This window comes from Ambystoma mexicanum, chromosome 1p (genome assembly GCF_040938575.1).
Source record: "Ambystoma mexicanum isolate Mex_15411 chromosome 1p, UKY_AmexF1_1, whole genome shotgun sequence".
In the NCBI taxonomy this organism is placed as follows: domain Eukaryota; kingdom Metazoa; phylum Chordata; class Amphibia; order Caudata; family Ambystomatidae; genus Ambystoma; species Ambystoma mexicanum.
In genome coordinates this window covers 422,510,359-422,526,349 of record NC_090921.1, presented here as the reverse complement: position 1 = coordinate 422,526,349, position 15,991 = coordinate 422,510,359, and the positions used below count along the sequence as shown (strand labels likewise).

At 49.7% G+C, this 15,991-nt stretch overlaps 1 protein-coding gene across 5 annotated transcripts in view; it reads right to left on the bottom strand.

The window, feature by feature from the left end:
• ARHGEF18 (Rho/Rac guanine nucleotide exchange factor 18) overlaps positions 1 to 15,991 on the bottom strand; it is a 1,645,252-nt gene that overhangs the window by 234,704 nt on the left and 1,394,557 nt on the right. For 4 of the 5 annotated variants that reach the window (XM_069649229.1, XM_069649231.1, XM_069649233.1 and 1 more), the window contains one exon: positions 10,279 to 10,335. The exons of the other annotated variant lie outside the window; for it this stretch is intronic. In XM_069649229.1, coding sequence (XP_069505330.1) covers positions 10,279 to 10,335 — 57 coding nt within the window. The remainder of the gene's footprint in view (positions 1 to 10,278; positions 10,336 to 15,991) is intronic. 5 annotated transcript variants of the gene reach the window in all.

The window sequence follows — 15,991 nt, the reverse complement described above, 5'->3', positions numbered from 1 at the left end:
AGGCAGGCTGCTGTCCAGGACTTTTACGGGGTGGCACACTTCCCCAAAGTGCTAGGTGCCATTGATTGCACCCATGTGGCTCTACGTCCTCCTAGGGCAACTGAGCACATCTATAGAAACCGCAAGCACTGGCATTCCATCAACGTGCAGGTAGTATGTGATGCCAAGGGAATCATCACCTCCGTATATGCCAACTATCCAGGGTCCAACACGATGCTCCCTGTTGTGCTGCTATACCGTACATGGAGTTTTCCCATACGGTATTGTCTGGTGGCGCACCACGGCCACCGTGTCGGCGTGCACCACACCTGTTTGGGGCAAGGCGATCTGCACCTTGCTGTGCTGGCACTGCCTGAGGCTGCAGGACTGCCAATGGTCTGCCAGTGGGCCCTACGTTGAGCAGGCGTAGTCTTGGAGCCTGTAGTCACCACCATTTCGCGGCTATGTACCAACACATAGGCCACAAGAGCATCAAGTTCGGCATCATTGAAGCTAGGCTTCCTTGATGTGCTGGAGTGTGTAGCCGTGTCTGGGGTTCCAGCCTGTAGTGCAAGATCACCCTTCTTCTTGGAAGGTGGTGCGGATCCTGAGTGGCTTACCCCGCTCTGGTCAGTAGGGGCAGAAGCGCAGGTGGACTGGGTACTTGAAGCCTGTAAAGGTACATTGACCAAAGGTCTTGGTGCAGGCATTGGCTGCAGGGTGATGTTGGCAGGGCCAGCGTCGGTGTGATGGACCTGGACTGACACTGTCCCGGCTGTGAGACTCGGAGCTGGGGTGGATTGAGCTGCAGCTGCCCCTGCAGCCTCCTCACCCTGGATACTTGGGGCAGCAGAGGACATTGCTGCCCCAGATCCACGTGGCCTGGTGACAGCAACTTTCACCGCCACACGTGGCTTAGACTTGGTGACCTGGAAGTCAGCCTGGGAGTCATCCTGTGCCGGTTCAGTTGACAAAATGGGCCGGTTCAACAAGGGCTGAGCTGGGATGGTGTCAGCTACATTTCCCACAACCAGAGGGGGAGGGGGGGCATAGGTGGCCCCCGATTGGTCCTCCACACACTGGGCTCTAGGGGCACCCTGGAAATCCTGGCCACGTCCCATACCACGCCCAGCACGCCCACCTCTGAGCTCAGCCACCTTTGCCTCCCTTACTGCTTGGTCACCTCCCAACCACGGCACTGATGTTGTTGTGCGTATGGGAGTTGCAGTAAACAATTGTCCTGGGCAATTGGGGTGAAAGGGGTAGGGTACTAGATGGAAATTGTACCCTAGTGCTCTAACAAGGCTGTCTGTGACCCCTGGGGGAAGATCACGGGTCAATGCACAGTACACGTGCATGCAACCCCTGGTTGACCAGGTGCGTGGAAAAATGAACCCACACTGGGATGTGGCACCCAGAAACACAAAAATAAGCATACGCATGTTACACGCAGCCTACAATGACCTCTGAAGGGGTACGCGACACACGGGGGCAACCACAGTTGGATAATATGTGCGCGACTCACCGTCTGCCTTGAAAAAGAACGTGAAAAAGAAGCACGTGTGCGCGTTGGCAACACCCCGCCAAAAGAAGAAAAGAACGCAGTCTGAGGAAACGGAGTACGAACTGGAAACGTTGTGAAGTAATCGCGTGTGAACAGACAAGAAGTACAAGAATCACCTGCTCGCTCTCCACAAAAAGCACGTACAAGAAAATAGCGTCATACTCGTACCTTTTAGGCCAGCCCACACGTGCAACGTCACTTACGCGCTAAGGCCCTTTCCTCCAATAGCACGGTGACGTGCAGTTTTCTCACGTGTTGATTCACTATGCACCCGTGTTGTGGGAAACGCCCGCACGCATAACGTCACAGATGCGCTTACGCACTAAGGGCCTTTCCTCGAATTTCATGCCGACATGCACTTTTTCACGTGCCAAATAACTCTATCAAGCTGGCCACCCAACAACACACGGAAGACCACGCTCCCACCTGCCATCTGCTGCTGCCTGCCTGCTGGCACGTGCCCTGCTATTTGGTGCCTGCACATCAGCCAGGGGTGCAGTTGCTGTGACCATCCCTGCTGGAACTGAAGACTCCCGACTGGAATACCATCGCTCCACAGCCCAGCCCCAGGACCCAGTTGCCCACCCACACCTGTCTCTGGGGTTGCCATGTCGGACATTACACCATCTGGCACCACTGGCAACCCACAGGCAGAGAGGCAGAGGGCCACCTGCTTCAGTGGCAGTGAAGTTGGTGTCCTGGTGGAGTACGTCCTGGGGCAGTATGATGCCCTCTTTGGAAGTTCACGCGCCGACAATGAAGGATGGAAGAAGATCTAGATGGACATCGTGACTGCCATCAACGAGGAGGGAGTGGCAGTTCGCAACATTCCACACGTCCGGAAGCGCTGGGAGGACTTCAGGTCCAGGACCCTCAACAAGGCCCGGCACCTCTTGAAGGCAGCGGATGCCAAGGGGTGCCGGGTCCGCCTATCCACCATCCAAATGAGGGTCCTGGAACGTATACACCCAGCGCTCCACATCCAGGTCCTTGAGAGGCAGACTCGTCTGGAGTCGAGCGGTAAGTATACATGCCTACTGATTGGACGCTGTGGTGTGCCAGGAGTGTGCAGGTTGAACATGTGTCTATATAGGGCCATGTATCGATGTGTATGTACAGGGACGTGAACCTGCCACATTTGATTCCTCTCATGTGTGAGACACATCGATGGTGTATGTGTTGGCAAGCATGCTGGGCAAATGCATGTGTGGGTGCACACATGTGAATATTATGTGCATGTACTGTGGCATGGTTGTGGTGTCACACATGGATGCTGGTTCCTGCTGCATGTATCTGCACTATGTGCATGTGTGGGTATTTGACTAGTGTGCAACTGTGATGCAACATGGATGCATGTGACACTGACATGTAGGTGGTTGATTGCCAGTTGTGACATGGATGGTGACATTATCATTGCAGTGGTGCAGATGTACAGATGCATGTTAGTCGGGTAGCGTGTGTGCATGTGTTATGCACTCCCCGTGTTGCATGTGACGTCAGGCTCACCATCGGCTGCTCGTGCTGTTTGTGTATGGATGGTGCTGTCTGGTGCAACATTCCTGTTGATTTGCTCACGTGTGTGAGTTAAAATGACGTGTGTTGGGGAGTGCGATGCCGTGTCTGAAGTTTGACACTGCCACTCATGTACAACTGTCATGTGTGTATCAGTCCATTGACAGTGCCCTGATGCCTGTGTTCTATCTCTCACTGTCTGCAGCGTCAACTGATGAAGAGGGCGGAGAGGGTGCTGTGGAGCAAAGCGGCAGGGATCGCACCACCAGCCGGAGACGTAAGGCCCAGCTCCCCTCCCAGGTTGTCATCTCGTCGGGGAGTGAGGAGTCTGGTGCCGCCTCCCAGACCGCAGCTGCCGAGGGTAGGTCCAAGAGGCGGAGGTGGACTCCTCGGCAGCAGAAGGGGCAGCTGAGACCCCCACAAGGCCCAACGGAGGAAGACGGCACAGTCATCCAGGTTGGTGGGGGGTTTGGTGGAGGAGGCTGCCATGGAAGGGACACACACAGGGTCTGGAGGTAGGGATTCCACTGGTGCTAGTGGTGCAGTGCAGGGACAGGAGGCAGCACAGGCCGCCGCAGAGGTGCCTGTGTGTAATCCTGTCCCCGATCCTGTGACTGCATCCTCCCGCACCAGCAGGGATGCCTACGTCCAGACCCAGTTTCAGGGAGGGATGAGCACACAACAACTGGCCTTCCTCTCCCTGCGGACGTGGCAATCCGGGACCGGGTTGAGCCTGTCCTGGCTGGGATAGCGTTGCATCAACGGAGCATGCAAGCTGACCTGCAGTGTTTTCGTGAAGACACTGCATGTCATCTCGGATGCCTCATTGACCGCGTTGACCTGCTGGGACGGGTCACCAGTGCTGGATTCCTCCGTGTGCTGGACCTTCTTCCGACCACCTCCTCATCTGAATCCCCTACGCGCCAGTCGTCCTCCATGCCATCTTCTCACCCATGTATCACCTGGGTACCCTGTGGAGCTCCCTCTGACCCAGCGGCCAGGCTGGTGGAGGCCACATCCCTGCCACAGTCAGCAGTCAGACGTCCAGCAGGGGTGGCCACCACGACAACTGCACCCCAGCCGGAGGAGGACGTGCAGGCAGCAGAAGGCAGGGCACAGGCACACCGGCAGCAGCATCAAGGTGGGAGCGACGATGGCTCGGGGCCATCAACATTCGAGGGGCAGGCATCAGCCAGAGGGCAGGAGGACCCAGGATTGGGAGTGTCTTCCGTGCGGCAGCAGTTGGGCCAGGCCATAGGTGCGGAGCGGCGGCGGGCGGAAGAGGCACGGCTCACAATGGTCAGGGCGGAGAGGGCACTGAGGCAGGCCCAGTGCCTCTAGGCTATTCGCAGGGAGTTGGAGTCCAACATGGCATCGTCCCTGCGATCCCTCGGGCCATGGAAGAGGACCGCCCCCTGGACATTGAGCAGGAGTTCGACGATGCCCTGGCCCGGGACATCGGAAAGTGAGCCGTCGGACTAGCCGCCGCCATTGTAAATAGTTTTTAGTGTTAGGTTTCATTTTCTTTTTCCTTTATTTTGTGGTGATAGGACTATGCCCCACACTTTTGTATATAGTTATTTCTTAGGTAGTTTCTTTGATAGGTTTAATTTCTTTTGTTGGGCTCATGGACCCTTTGAAAATTACTTGTACATAGTTGGACATTGGATTTATGTGTACATTTTCTTTGGATTTCACCATGGAGCAATGGATTTTAAATTTTACGTTTCCTTTGGATTTGTTTTGGTGGACGGAGAGTTTGGATCATTTTTCTTTGGATTGGTTCTACATTTCCTTTTTCATATTTTTGGAAATGCATTTCATTTCATGTTTGCAATTTTTTTATGCTTTCATTTCATTACATCGAGTTTGTTCAGAATACATTTTGATATTTGACTTCCATGAGTGGGATTCGCTCATTGGGTTCATACATGTCAAAATGTGGGTTTACACGATCTATGGCAACCAGTGTGTGTGTGTGTGTGTGTGAGACGGACATGTGTTGATGTACATGGTTCACTTTTGATTTGTGTCATGACATAGGCATGTCAGTGTGTGGTGGATTGGGAAAATCATTGCATATCAAGACTGGGGTGGCGTGCTGTGGTATTTTGGTGCACATGAGGCCCATGATTGTGCAGCTTCATGTCGTGTTGCAGGGGGTTAAGAGTCGGGGCCTGCTGGCAGGTGCCCATCAATGCTGGGTGGATGGGGTTGCTGGGGGACATGAGTCGGGGCCTGCTGGCAGATGCCCCTCACTGCTGGGAGGGTGGGAGTGCAGGGGGACATGAGTCAGGGCCTGCTGGCAGGTGCCCGTCAATGCTGGGTGGATGGGGGTGCTGGGGGGAAATGAGTCGGGCCTGACCCTCAATGCTGGGTGGATGGGGGTGCTGGGGGACATGAGTCGGGCCTGACCCTCAATGCTGGGTGGACGGGGGTGCTGGGGAACATGAGTCGGGGCCTGCTGGCAGGTGCCCGTCAATGCTGGGTAAATGGGGGTGCTGGGGGGACATGAGTCGGGGCCTGACCCTCAATGCTGGGTGGATGGGGGTGCTGGGGGACATGAGTCAGGGCCTGACCCTCAATGCTGGGTGGATAGGGGTGCTGGGGAACATGAGTCGAGGCCTGCTGGCAGGTGCCCGTCAATGCTGGGTGGATGGGGGTGCTGGGGGACATGAGTCGGGCCTGCTGGCAGGTGCCCGTCAATGCTGGGTGGATGGGGGTGCTGGGGGACATGAGTCGGGGCCTGACCCTCAATGCTGGGTGGATTGGGGTGCTGGGAGACATGAGTCGGGCCTGACCCTCAATGCTGGGTGGATGGGGGTGCTGGGGAACATGAGTCGGGGCCTGACCCTCAATGCTGAGTGGATAGGGGTGCTGGGGGACATGAGTCGGGGCCTGACCCTCAATGCTGGGTGGATGGGGGTGCTGGGGAACATGAGTCGGGGCCTGCTGGCAGGTGCCCGTCAAAGCTGGGTAAATGGGGGTGCTGGGGGGACATGAGTCGGGCCTGACCCTCAATGCTGGGTGGATGGGGGTGCTGGGGGACATGAGTCGGGCCTGACACTCAATGCTGGTGGATGGGGGTGCTGGGGGACATGTGTCGGTGGTCACTTGTGCTCGGGGGCTTCGCCAGGGTGGATGGGCTGCCTGTGGGGCATGGCCAGGGTTGCAGTGTGTTCCCCTGTGTTGTGGTCTGCCTGCAGGCCTTGGGGAGGGGGGAGAGGGCACACCTGGGAGGACACACTAACAATTTGTTGGGGCACCCCCGAAATACACGTACCCCGCTCGCACAGGGCCAATCGCGTGTGATTCTCCCCACGCACCCTCGAAATACACGTACCCCACTCGCACAGGGCCAATCGCGTGTGATTCTCCCCACGCACTCTCGAAATACACGTACCCTGCTTGCACAGGGCCAATCGCGTGTGATTCTCCCCGCACACCCGCGAAATACACATACCCCACTCGCACGGGGTCGATCGCGTGTGATTCTCCCCGCGCACCCCCGTAATACACGTACCCCGCTCGCCACAAGGCCAATCGCGGGTAAAACTTCCTGCGTACCCCCGAAATACACATACCCCGCTCGCACAGGGCCAATCGCGTGTGATTTTTCTTGCGCACCCCGAAATACACATACCCCTCTCGCACAGGGCCAATCGTGTGTAAAACTTCCCACTCACCCCCGAAATACACGTACCCCGCTCGCACCGGGCCAATCGCGTGTGATTCTCCCCACGCACCCCCGAAATACACGTACCCCGCTCGCACAGGGCCAATTGCGTGTAAAACTTCCCGCGCACCCCCGAAATACACGTACCCCGCTCGCACCGGGCCAATCGCGTGTGATTCTCCCCACGCACCCCCGAAATACACGTACCCCGCTCGCACAGGGCCAATCGTGTGTGATTCTCCCTGCGAACCCCTGTAATACATGTACCCCACTCGCACAGGGCCAATCGCGGGTAAAACTTCCTGCGCACCCCCGAAATACACGTACCCCGCTCGCACAGGGCCAATTGCGTGTGATTCTCCCTGCGGACCCCCGAAATACACGTACCCCGCTCGCACAGGGCCAATCACGGGTAAAACTTCCCGCGCACCCCCGAAATACACGTGCCCCGCTCGCACAGGGCCAATCGCGTGTGATTCTCCCTGCGCACCCCCGTAATACATGTACCCCACTCGCACATGGCCAATCGCGGGTAAAACTTCCTGCGCACCCCCGAAATACACGTACCCCACTCGCACAGGGGCCAATTGCATGTGATTCTCCCTGCGGACCCCTGAAATACACGTACCCCGCTCGCACAGGGCCAATCACAGGTAAAACTTCCCGCGCACCCCGAAATACACGTGCCCCGCTCGCACAGGGCCAATCGCGTGTGATTCTCCCTGCGCACCCCCGTAATACACTTAACCCGCTCGCACAGGGCCAATCGTAGAGCGGGGTACGTGTATTCGGAGGGGTGCGCAGGGAGTTTTACAGGCGTATTCGTGGTTGGGGGGGGCTGTATGCTGGTCCACTGGCCTGTGCGCCATGTACAGGATTTGTGCGCTGTTCATGGCGCACGGGGAAGGGTTGGGGGCGTAACTGGCGCTGCTGCAGGGTCCCTGCGCCACGGCTGTTTATGGATGTTTAAATCCATGAATACGCTGTGCGCGGAAATGGATTTTGGCGCACGCGGCTAGCGCAAACTGCCACTTGTGCGCTGAATTCTATGAATTACCCCGATCTCCTTCTAAAAATAGGACCCCACCAGAAAGTGGTTACTCAAGTCCCGCTACTTGTACAAATACGAACACATACATAGGGCTCTCTCTTCCTGGTCAAGGTTCAAATTCCTGCTCTCCAATGCAAATGGCTTTAAAGTTTTGATGAAAGGTGTCTTATCACTTAGAACAACACTGGAGGTGTCGGAAGTAAGCACTTGACCCCATGGGTCATAGGTGGGGGTGGGACTTTAATAGTTGCAGCCTACCTGTTTCAAGCATGTCTCTGCACAGAAGCACCCCAATAAGCAATACAAGGTAAAGAGGACACTGAATAATCAACATTACAGATAAATAATTTGGGAATTACCTGCTGATTCAGCACCAATGAATATTGTTAGGGGATTTTAAGAAAGTAATGCCCCTGTGGCAGAATTTAGGTAACCAGTTTTACACTTCTTAGGCTTTACTTCACCATAGAGCATAGGTCAGGGTCACACCACCAGAATGTTGATGTACCTTGCAGCAAGTATAACCGACTGGAAGAAGACAGACTCATAAAGGAGTAGATTAGAACCTCCTGTCCCTTAGTCTGGGGCTTTGTTGGCGGGGGGGGGGGGGTGCGAGTTTTAAGGCAGATGTCTTTCTTGTGTGATATCTCCACTCTCTGCGAGTCCCCAGCACTGTTTTGCTGAACACCTGGATCTGTTTGCCTATTTTCCCTAAATAAGAGGCAACATTCACTCACTCCCCTTTTTACTCTGCTGTATGAAACCTTTTTGACCACTTTGTGGCATTTCTCTTTGGATCATGTTTTCCAGCAACTTATTGGCATCTACAATTTCCTAAAGCAGCACAGAACACCATCTGTGCAGTATTGCTGGGAGCTCCTAGAACTTCCACTTTATTGTTTCTTTTTTTCTTTTTTTTCCTGACTAACTCTTATAGTTACCAGGGCAGGAGGATCCTTTTGATCCTAGCAGTGTTTTATTTTACAAGAAAAAAAACCCTCACCTTATGCTGAGGGGAGACATTATACCCCTTTACTCAACACTCCAGTAACATTCTGGTTACTGTGACGAGCCCTCAGTTCAGGCTGGTGGCAGTGTACCTTTTAGCACAACTTTCTGTGGACTTTTATCGCAGGCTGTCTTCGCAGCTGCAGTAGGGTACACATGGGACACCATTTACCTAAGCCCTGAACATAACTTTCTGGGCCCTTCTTCTACCTATCTGGGTGGGAGAGGATTCAACCCATGAAGCTTCTCAGAGTGACTGGCAGGACAGGAAGTGGTGGAGGTTACCGAAACACCCCTGTCCTGTGTCCTGCAGTGTGCCTGACTGAAACCAGTTCAGAGTGGGAGGCTGGCTGGCCCCCATTAGACAACAACCACCCCCCCAAGTTTGAATGGTGCATGGGTCATGATTGGTGGACTCAGTCGGTGTTCCTGGGTATATTACTAGATCCAGGAGCGGAAACTGAGAGTCGACCACTGGAACAGAAGTATCCGAAGAGGACGAAGAAGGACGTTGACAGCAACTTCCAATGACTGCCAGAGACTTAAGTAACCGCTGCTGCCCAAACTTGACTTCCAAGAGACAGGGAAGATCAAGAAGACTACTTCCTCCCATTTACTGGTGCACCTAACCAGTCTCTATAAAAGCTACAATTTGTGCCATCCCTGGAAGAGCTGTGACCTCCACAGCCTGCAATTCACCAATATCCTGGGAGCTGTGGTGCATCATCTCCGGAAGCACGTTTTTGCTTGAAACTACGTGGGCACCCTTCTAAACCTGCAGCAACTCAAGTCAGCTACAGAAAGTCCCCTCACCAGAGGCGAGGACCATCGAACCTGAAAAAGGCAGGCACCAACAAGTCAGAACGAAGATCATCCTTTGCTGGCCATTCATCTGCACGAGAGCTGTTGCCAGATACAACAAAATCCCCTTCTTTTGTCACCAAAACCGAGAAACTCGTGACAGGGTCTGCTGTTGCCTCACCACTGGAACCATCCTGCATGAACAGCTTCTTCACTTGAAGGTATTGTCCATCTCCTGGTAATCTTACCTGGAGCCAGCTTGCTTGATCCTGAGACTCTGGGGGCTGCAGATAGCTTGTATCTTACACACCTCCAGGTCTCCACAGAGTTACATTGGGGACCAACCCTTTGTGCTCTAGCGGGAAATCCGCCTGCCATGGGACATTGTTCCATGAGGGCAATCTTGCAGAGGGCCATCCTAACCTCACTGAGCGTGTTACTGTTACTTACCTGCAACTGTAGAGAATCCAAACGATACTACCACTCTTGATACTATACGTTGCTTTTCCTGCCTAGCCCATGGTCACTGGTGGCCCAGTGACCCCTCTGAACATTGAGCGACTAATACCAGATCGGGTTGGACTCATAAGACAGGTTGGATGCAAAGTTATAAGAGTTTGGAACAGTTTGCATATATGTTTTAGGTGTTTTTTTATTGTGTGATTTGTTACCAATAAGATACTTTACCTCTGGTTCCAGCGATGACTGGACTCTGCTGTTATTATTCAAGTTTGATAGTTCATTCTAAAATATGAATTGCAAAAAGGGATTGCCAGTTAGAAATGCATAACAGATAGATGGCAGATGTGTATTTGCGTTCTTTTTCACACTGGTACAACGGTACACTTGAGTTACAGTGGCTAAGAAATACTGCCCTGTCAAGCCATAATAAATGGATCAGAAGTCACATGCTCGTATGGTCATAGGACATAAATACCTGAAGGAGATCAGGACTTCAAAACCAGCCGGGAGGACTGGCCTTTTTCACCATTTCTGTACACTGTCCTTTGTATGTTTATAGTTTTGTCTTCTATTGCTATGATTCCTATTGTTGTGGTCTAGGCACCGATTCTTTTACAAGTAACAAGAGTATGGAGGCTGCCACTGTTCCACGAGGGGTATTTTAACAAAAAGAATAGAAATATTTTGTCATGTGAAATGTGTTTTTGAAAATATACTTTACCAACAAGCTGTTCATGTGTCAGTACAGCGCAATGTCGGACTTCTTCGTATTCAAATATTCATGGTCTGCTCACTTCATGACAAACCAACATTTTGTTTAGTGGCAACTATTGGATATGATGCATGAATAGCACCATATTTCATATTTGTGAAGCGTTAAACTGCCACTGTGTCACCTCCTCTGAGAATTAACATTTGGTAGTATGTTTTGCACTCAACTGAGTTTCCAGTAAACTGAAACACAGCATATATTCCATTAATAATGGCAGCAATTCCAATATTAAAAGACAATATGAAGGCTATCTGGTAATTTTAGCAATCTGTTTAGCAGCAATGGCACTTAAATAGGTTGTCTTTTTCGTGGTGGTGTGTATCTCGTTTTTGAGAGACAGTTTCTGCCATTCTTCCAATCTCATTTAATTGGCGGTGAAGGTACCGCTTTTCAAATTCTCTCAAAAAAGGTGCATTGTTACCATGTATAGAGTGTTTTTTTTACATAGATGATTTTTCAAAAGCGAATTCACATGCTTTTAGGTCTCGTCATTATAAGGCAATACCACTTTGAGACTGGGCCACTGTGAGGTCATACCACCACTGTAAGGTTTTGGCCCTGTAAGGTTGAGCCCATGTCAGGAACTACACCTTTGACGTTTCACCCCCTTCAGAATCTGATAGTGTGAGCCTTCTGCTGTGCATCTGCCTCTGAGACCATACAGCTGTGAAATTTTGCCAGTGTGAAGCTTTGCTGAGCACCCGAGATTAGACTCTAAGCTCTTACTCAAGCAACACCACCGCAAACCAGAATTGCAATAGCTTGAACATCGTGCCCTTACAGCACATTGCCCCTGAGACACTGCCACATCATGACGCTGAGATACTGCGCCTTTTAGTAACTCTCCCTGGAATATCCTCCCCACGCTATCCAGTCCATGCAGTACCGACCTCCTGCGACTTCCAAACCCTGCGATACTGTGCACCTCAGGTACCCTTCCCTGCAGCATTAAAACTGTGACTTGACAACATGCAATTAGCTATGCTGCGATCCAGACAAACAATTACAGAACATTAACCCAATCAATACACAACAAATCCAAAGGAGGAGCCAACAACCGACCAGCAAGTGCTCTACCAAAAAACAAAAAACTAAACAAAATGCTACACACCAGGAAAGACTGACACAAAAGAAGACGCCATAAAAGAACAATCATATTAACCCACCATGCCAAGGAACCAACGAACACCAAGAAACATTACTTTAAACCGCTTCCATGAAGAAAGCCCCTTCGTAAGAATACGATTGAAATCACTGTTGCGCTACCTTTCAACATAGAACACACCTCAACAACCAGCCATCACAAACATTCTACAACGACACAAGGAAGGGTGATGTTAAGACAAGGGACAGACCTGAGATGGACAGAGTAAATCTAACTGAACCAAGCAACTACAACACACCGCTCTTCACTACAAATTGCTCAGATAACCAGTTTGACTGGCACAAACCTACCGACAACCCCAAAGAACACATCAACCCAAAATGCAACCTTCAACTACTTAATGAAGATATGGAACCAAGGAAATTCTCCCATAGAACTCAGACCAAAACCTAATGCAGAACCACAAGCAGAAAAACGAACCCATGCCAAACCAAATTACCAACACTGCCCTCAAAAAGACAAACTAACCTCAGTTAATATAAAGATTCACTGCAAACTAGTCCAATGCCAGGTCAATGTCAAAACACAGGGTAGAGATATGCGACCTGCTCAGCGATGGTGCAACAGACATCCTATTCCTAACCCAAAACTGGCTAATTGAAGAAATCAAGGTAGTTGCAACCAAATCCGTACCCAACAACTTCAAACAAACAAGCAAACAGAGAAGTAAAAAAGGACGTCCCTCTGTTGCACAAAATGACCACCTAAAGATCTAGCACCTCAACCTAACCATGGACCACCCAATCAATCTTTAATTCCTATTTATCTACAGACCCTTCCACATACAACCCCATTTAGCAAAGACAAGTTTGTAGATACCAAAATCAACATTGCCATACAATACAACCAAATTATCATATTAGGAGACAATATATGGTTTGAAGACGTACTTATCAACTCAGCTAAATCACTTACATCTCAACTAGCAGTAGTGAAACTCCCGCAAATGGTGAAGGGAGCAACTCACTTGGAAGAGCACACCCTAGATGCAATTTTCTGCAAAAGAATACTGGTCACGACTGCGTCCCCAATGCACATTTTGTGGAGTGACCACATTATATTGTGATCGACACACCAACGCCAATCCAATCAGACCTTCAAAACATTCCTACAACTCAGAAAAAAAACTGGAAATCCATAAACATCATGGATCTCAACAACAGAATAGAAAACACAAAACAATCAGGAGCCAGGCTAGAGACACTTCACTGAGAAGAACCGAGACCCTCCAAACATAGATCACAGAAATACTAGATACTATCGCCCAAAAAAAGCCTTCCACCCCTTCACAGAAACAAAAAAGATGACAAAATGGTCCACACTATAACTCAGAGCCTTGAAGAAAACAAACAGGAAACTGGAACAAGCATGGAGGAAAAACTACGGCCAACAGAAAAACGTTAATACCAGACACAGATACGACTATATACAACGCTAACCCTCAAAGCAAAAAAAGCTACACTAAAACAAACGCATTACAAAAGCAAGCAACAGAGAAAGATGTTCAGCATCAACGAGCTAAGCAACTCGACAGTCTGCAACTTACACGCACCCTCCCTTTCAGAAACTGTGTGATGACCTTGCAAACCACTTAAAAAACAAAATCCTAAACATCCAACAAGTAATCAAGAGTATTCTCAAGAACTGAAACAATTCCCCCAACTCCAGAACAAACGACTTCTAAGTGATCTTGAAATAAATCTTTACCAACGCAAAGCAACAACGGAGGCTCCCCAACAGACTCTCGATCACCGGACATCTACAAGATCCTCACCCTAGAGACTCCTTCAGAATACTTCAGAACCCTCATGAATCATTCTCTGGAGTTGTAGTGTGATGCTTCAAACGGCAAAACATCTAGAAACCTACGTATATAAACAAATCCTAAAACAAGTAGGAAGAAATCGGTTATTTGACCAGGCACAAGTAGCTTTCAGACCCATGAGAGGAACGGAAACAGCACTACGATCCATCTGGGATTATCTAAAATCACACACCGACTCCAATATACCCACTCCAATATTATCTCAGCGCTAATACTACTAGAACCTCCAGCAGCCTTGAACTCTTGATGAGTTTCGTGGTGGACTGTATCAAAGCAATAGGGAATAATGACACCACCTGTATATCGGCAAACTCCTTCCTAATAGGAAAAAACGGAAACAGCCTGGCTAAGCCCTTTCAAGCCAGCACCACGCAAAACAACCTGTGGGGTCTCACAAGACTCCTCCCTCTTGCTGCTACTCTACAACATCTACACTCATCAAAATACGTAGATGGCTTAGATCATCTATAAAATCAACCCGACTGGAAAACAAGACCTTCACCAACTGCCTAACACCAATACATGACTGGACGAGCACCGAAAGCCTTTAACTCAACATGGATAAAACAGAAATCACGCTCAGGCCCAACAATCCTTTGGACCATTCTATGGTCTAGTGAAATGGGAATCTGACTCAAACCTTCAAAAGTAGCTAAAAATCTAAGATTATTAATGGACAACAACCTAACACTGGAACCACAAGTCAACAAATCAATAAAGAAATGTTTCTTCCACTTATGCACAATCAAACTGAATCTACATTTCCTCACCTTCCCACACAGAACACTTGCTGTCATCTCCCTTGTCAAGTCAAGAATAGACTATGCCAACATATCTAACTTAGAATGCCAGATTACCTAAAAAGAAACTACAGGGAATGCAGAACACAGCAGTAAGACTACTCCTCAACAAAAGAGAAGACATCACACCAGCATTGGGAACCCTACACTAGCTACCAGTCAAAACAAGGATTTACATCAAACCGCTTTGCATAGCACACTGAGCAATACACAGACAAGCGGCCAAATTAATAGAGTCACAAATCTCATCTACAGACCAAAATGAACACTCAGATCCAGCAATGACATGCCGCCAACTAAAGCAATACCAGAAACTTTAATATGATGGATCAGCGGTCCTTGCATCTCAGCAAAACTTTGGAACTCACTCCGAAGGAACTATGAACAAAAGACGAACAAAAAAACACCTAAATAAAAGAAAAAGGTCTCTAACTCACCACCTAAGCAGGAAGCACTACTGAGAATAAAACCAGACTGCAAAAATGGGAAAGGCAGCACCAACCATTGTAAAACCAAACTGAAACAAAACTAACCGGACTGGCCCAACAAAAGGAAAGCATTAGGCAGACCAACCGCTAAATAACGAATACAGCTTAATCGAAACAATGCAACTTACAAGACACAGATCTCTCTCTCTCACTACTAAAAGCCTTCAGATTACCTACAAACTCAAGGCTCAATCACCAAATACAACACACATACCCCTACCATAGCACAGACCAGAAATCACACAGAAAACGGCACAGCCCCTGTAATCTCACTCAACCTATCACCCTAAATTGCCAGAAATACGCCACAGACAAAAAACAATCCCATAGACCTACAAACTAAAACTAAGCCATACCATCTAGACGCAAACCAACAGAGTGACCAATTTTTAAGAACTGCAGCAACCGACACCACAGCAAAAGCTCTTTTGCGCTATCTTCATCGGTCCCACCAGCACATCCTCCACAACCCTCATTCATTTTCATATCCCCCAAGCGCCTGGAGAACATGAACATATAAGTGTACAGTATAAATCTAAATAGCATAACAAAAGCAGGACAGTTGAGCCGTTCTGTTTTTGAAATGTTGGTTTAAGGGGCACTGCTGGAATGAGAGGCTTTTCAATCCTTGGATTTGGTGGAAGGGAATAGCACCACATTGTCCATGTACAAGTTACTTCTTGGCATGAGGAACTGTTTATGATCAAAGAGGTGTGCCTGAACACAATGCCATGGATTTTAAAGTGCATTTGTTCTCTAACTGGAAAGCCAGATGAGCTTTCTCAGTGCTGTTCTCATGGAGTATTTTTTCTTTTTTAAAGTTGGCAAGAATTTTGATTTCGCCATTACAGATTTTTGAACTAAGTTTAATTAGTGTTGTGGAAGGGC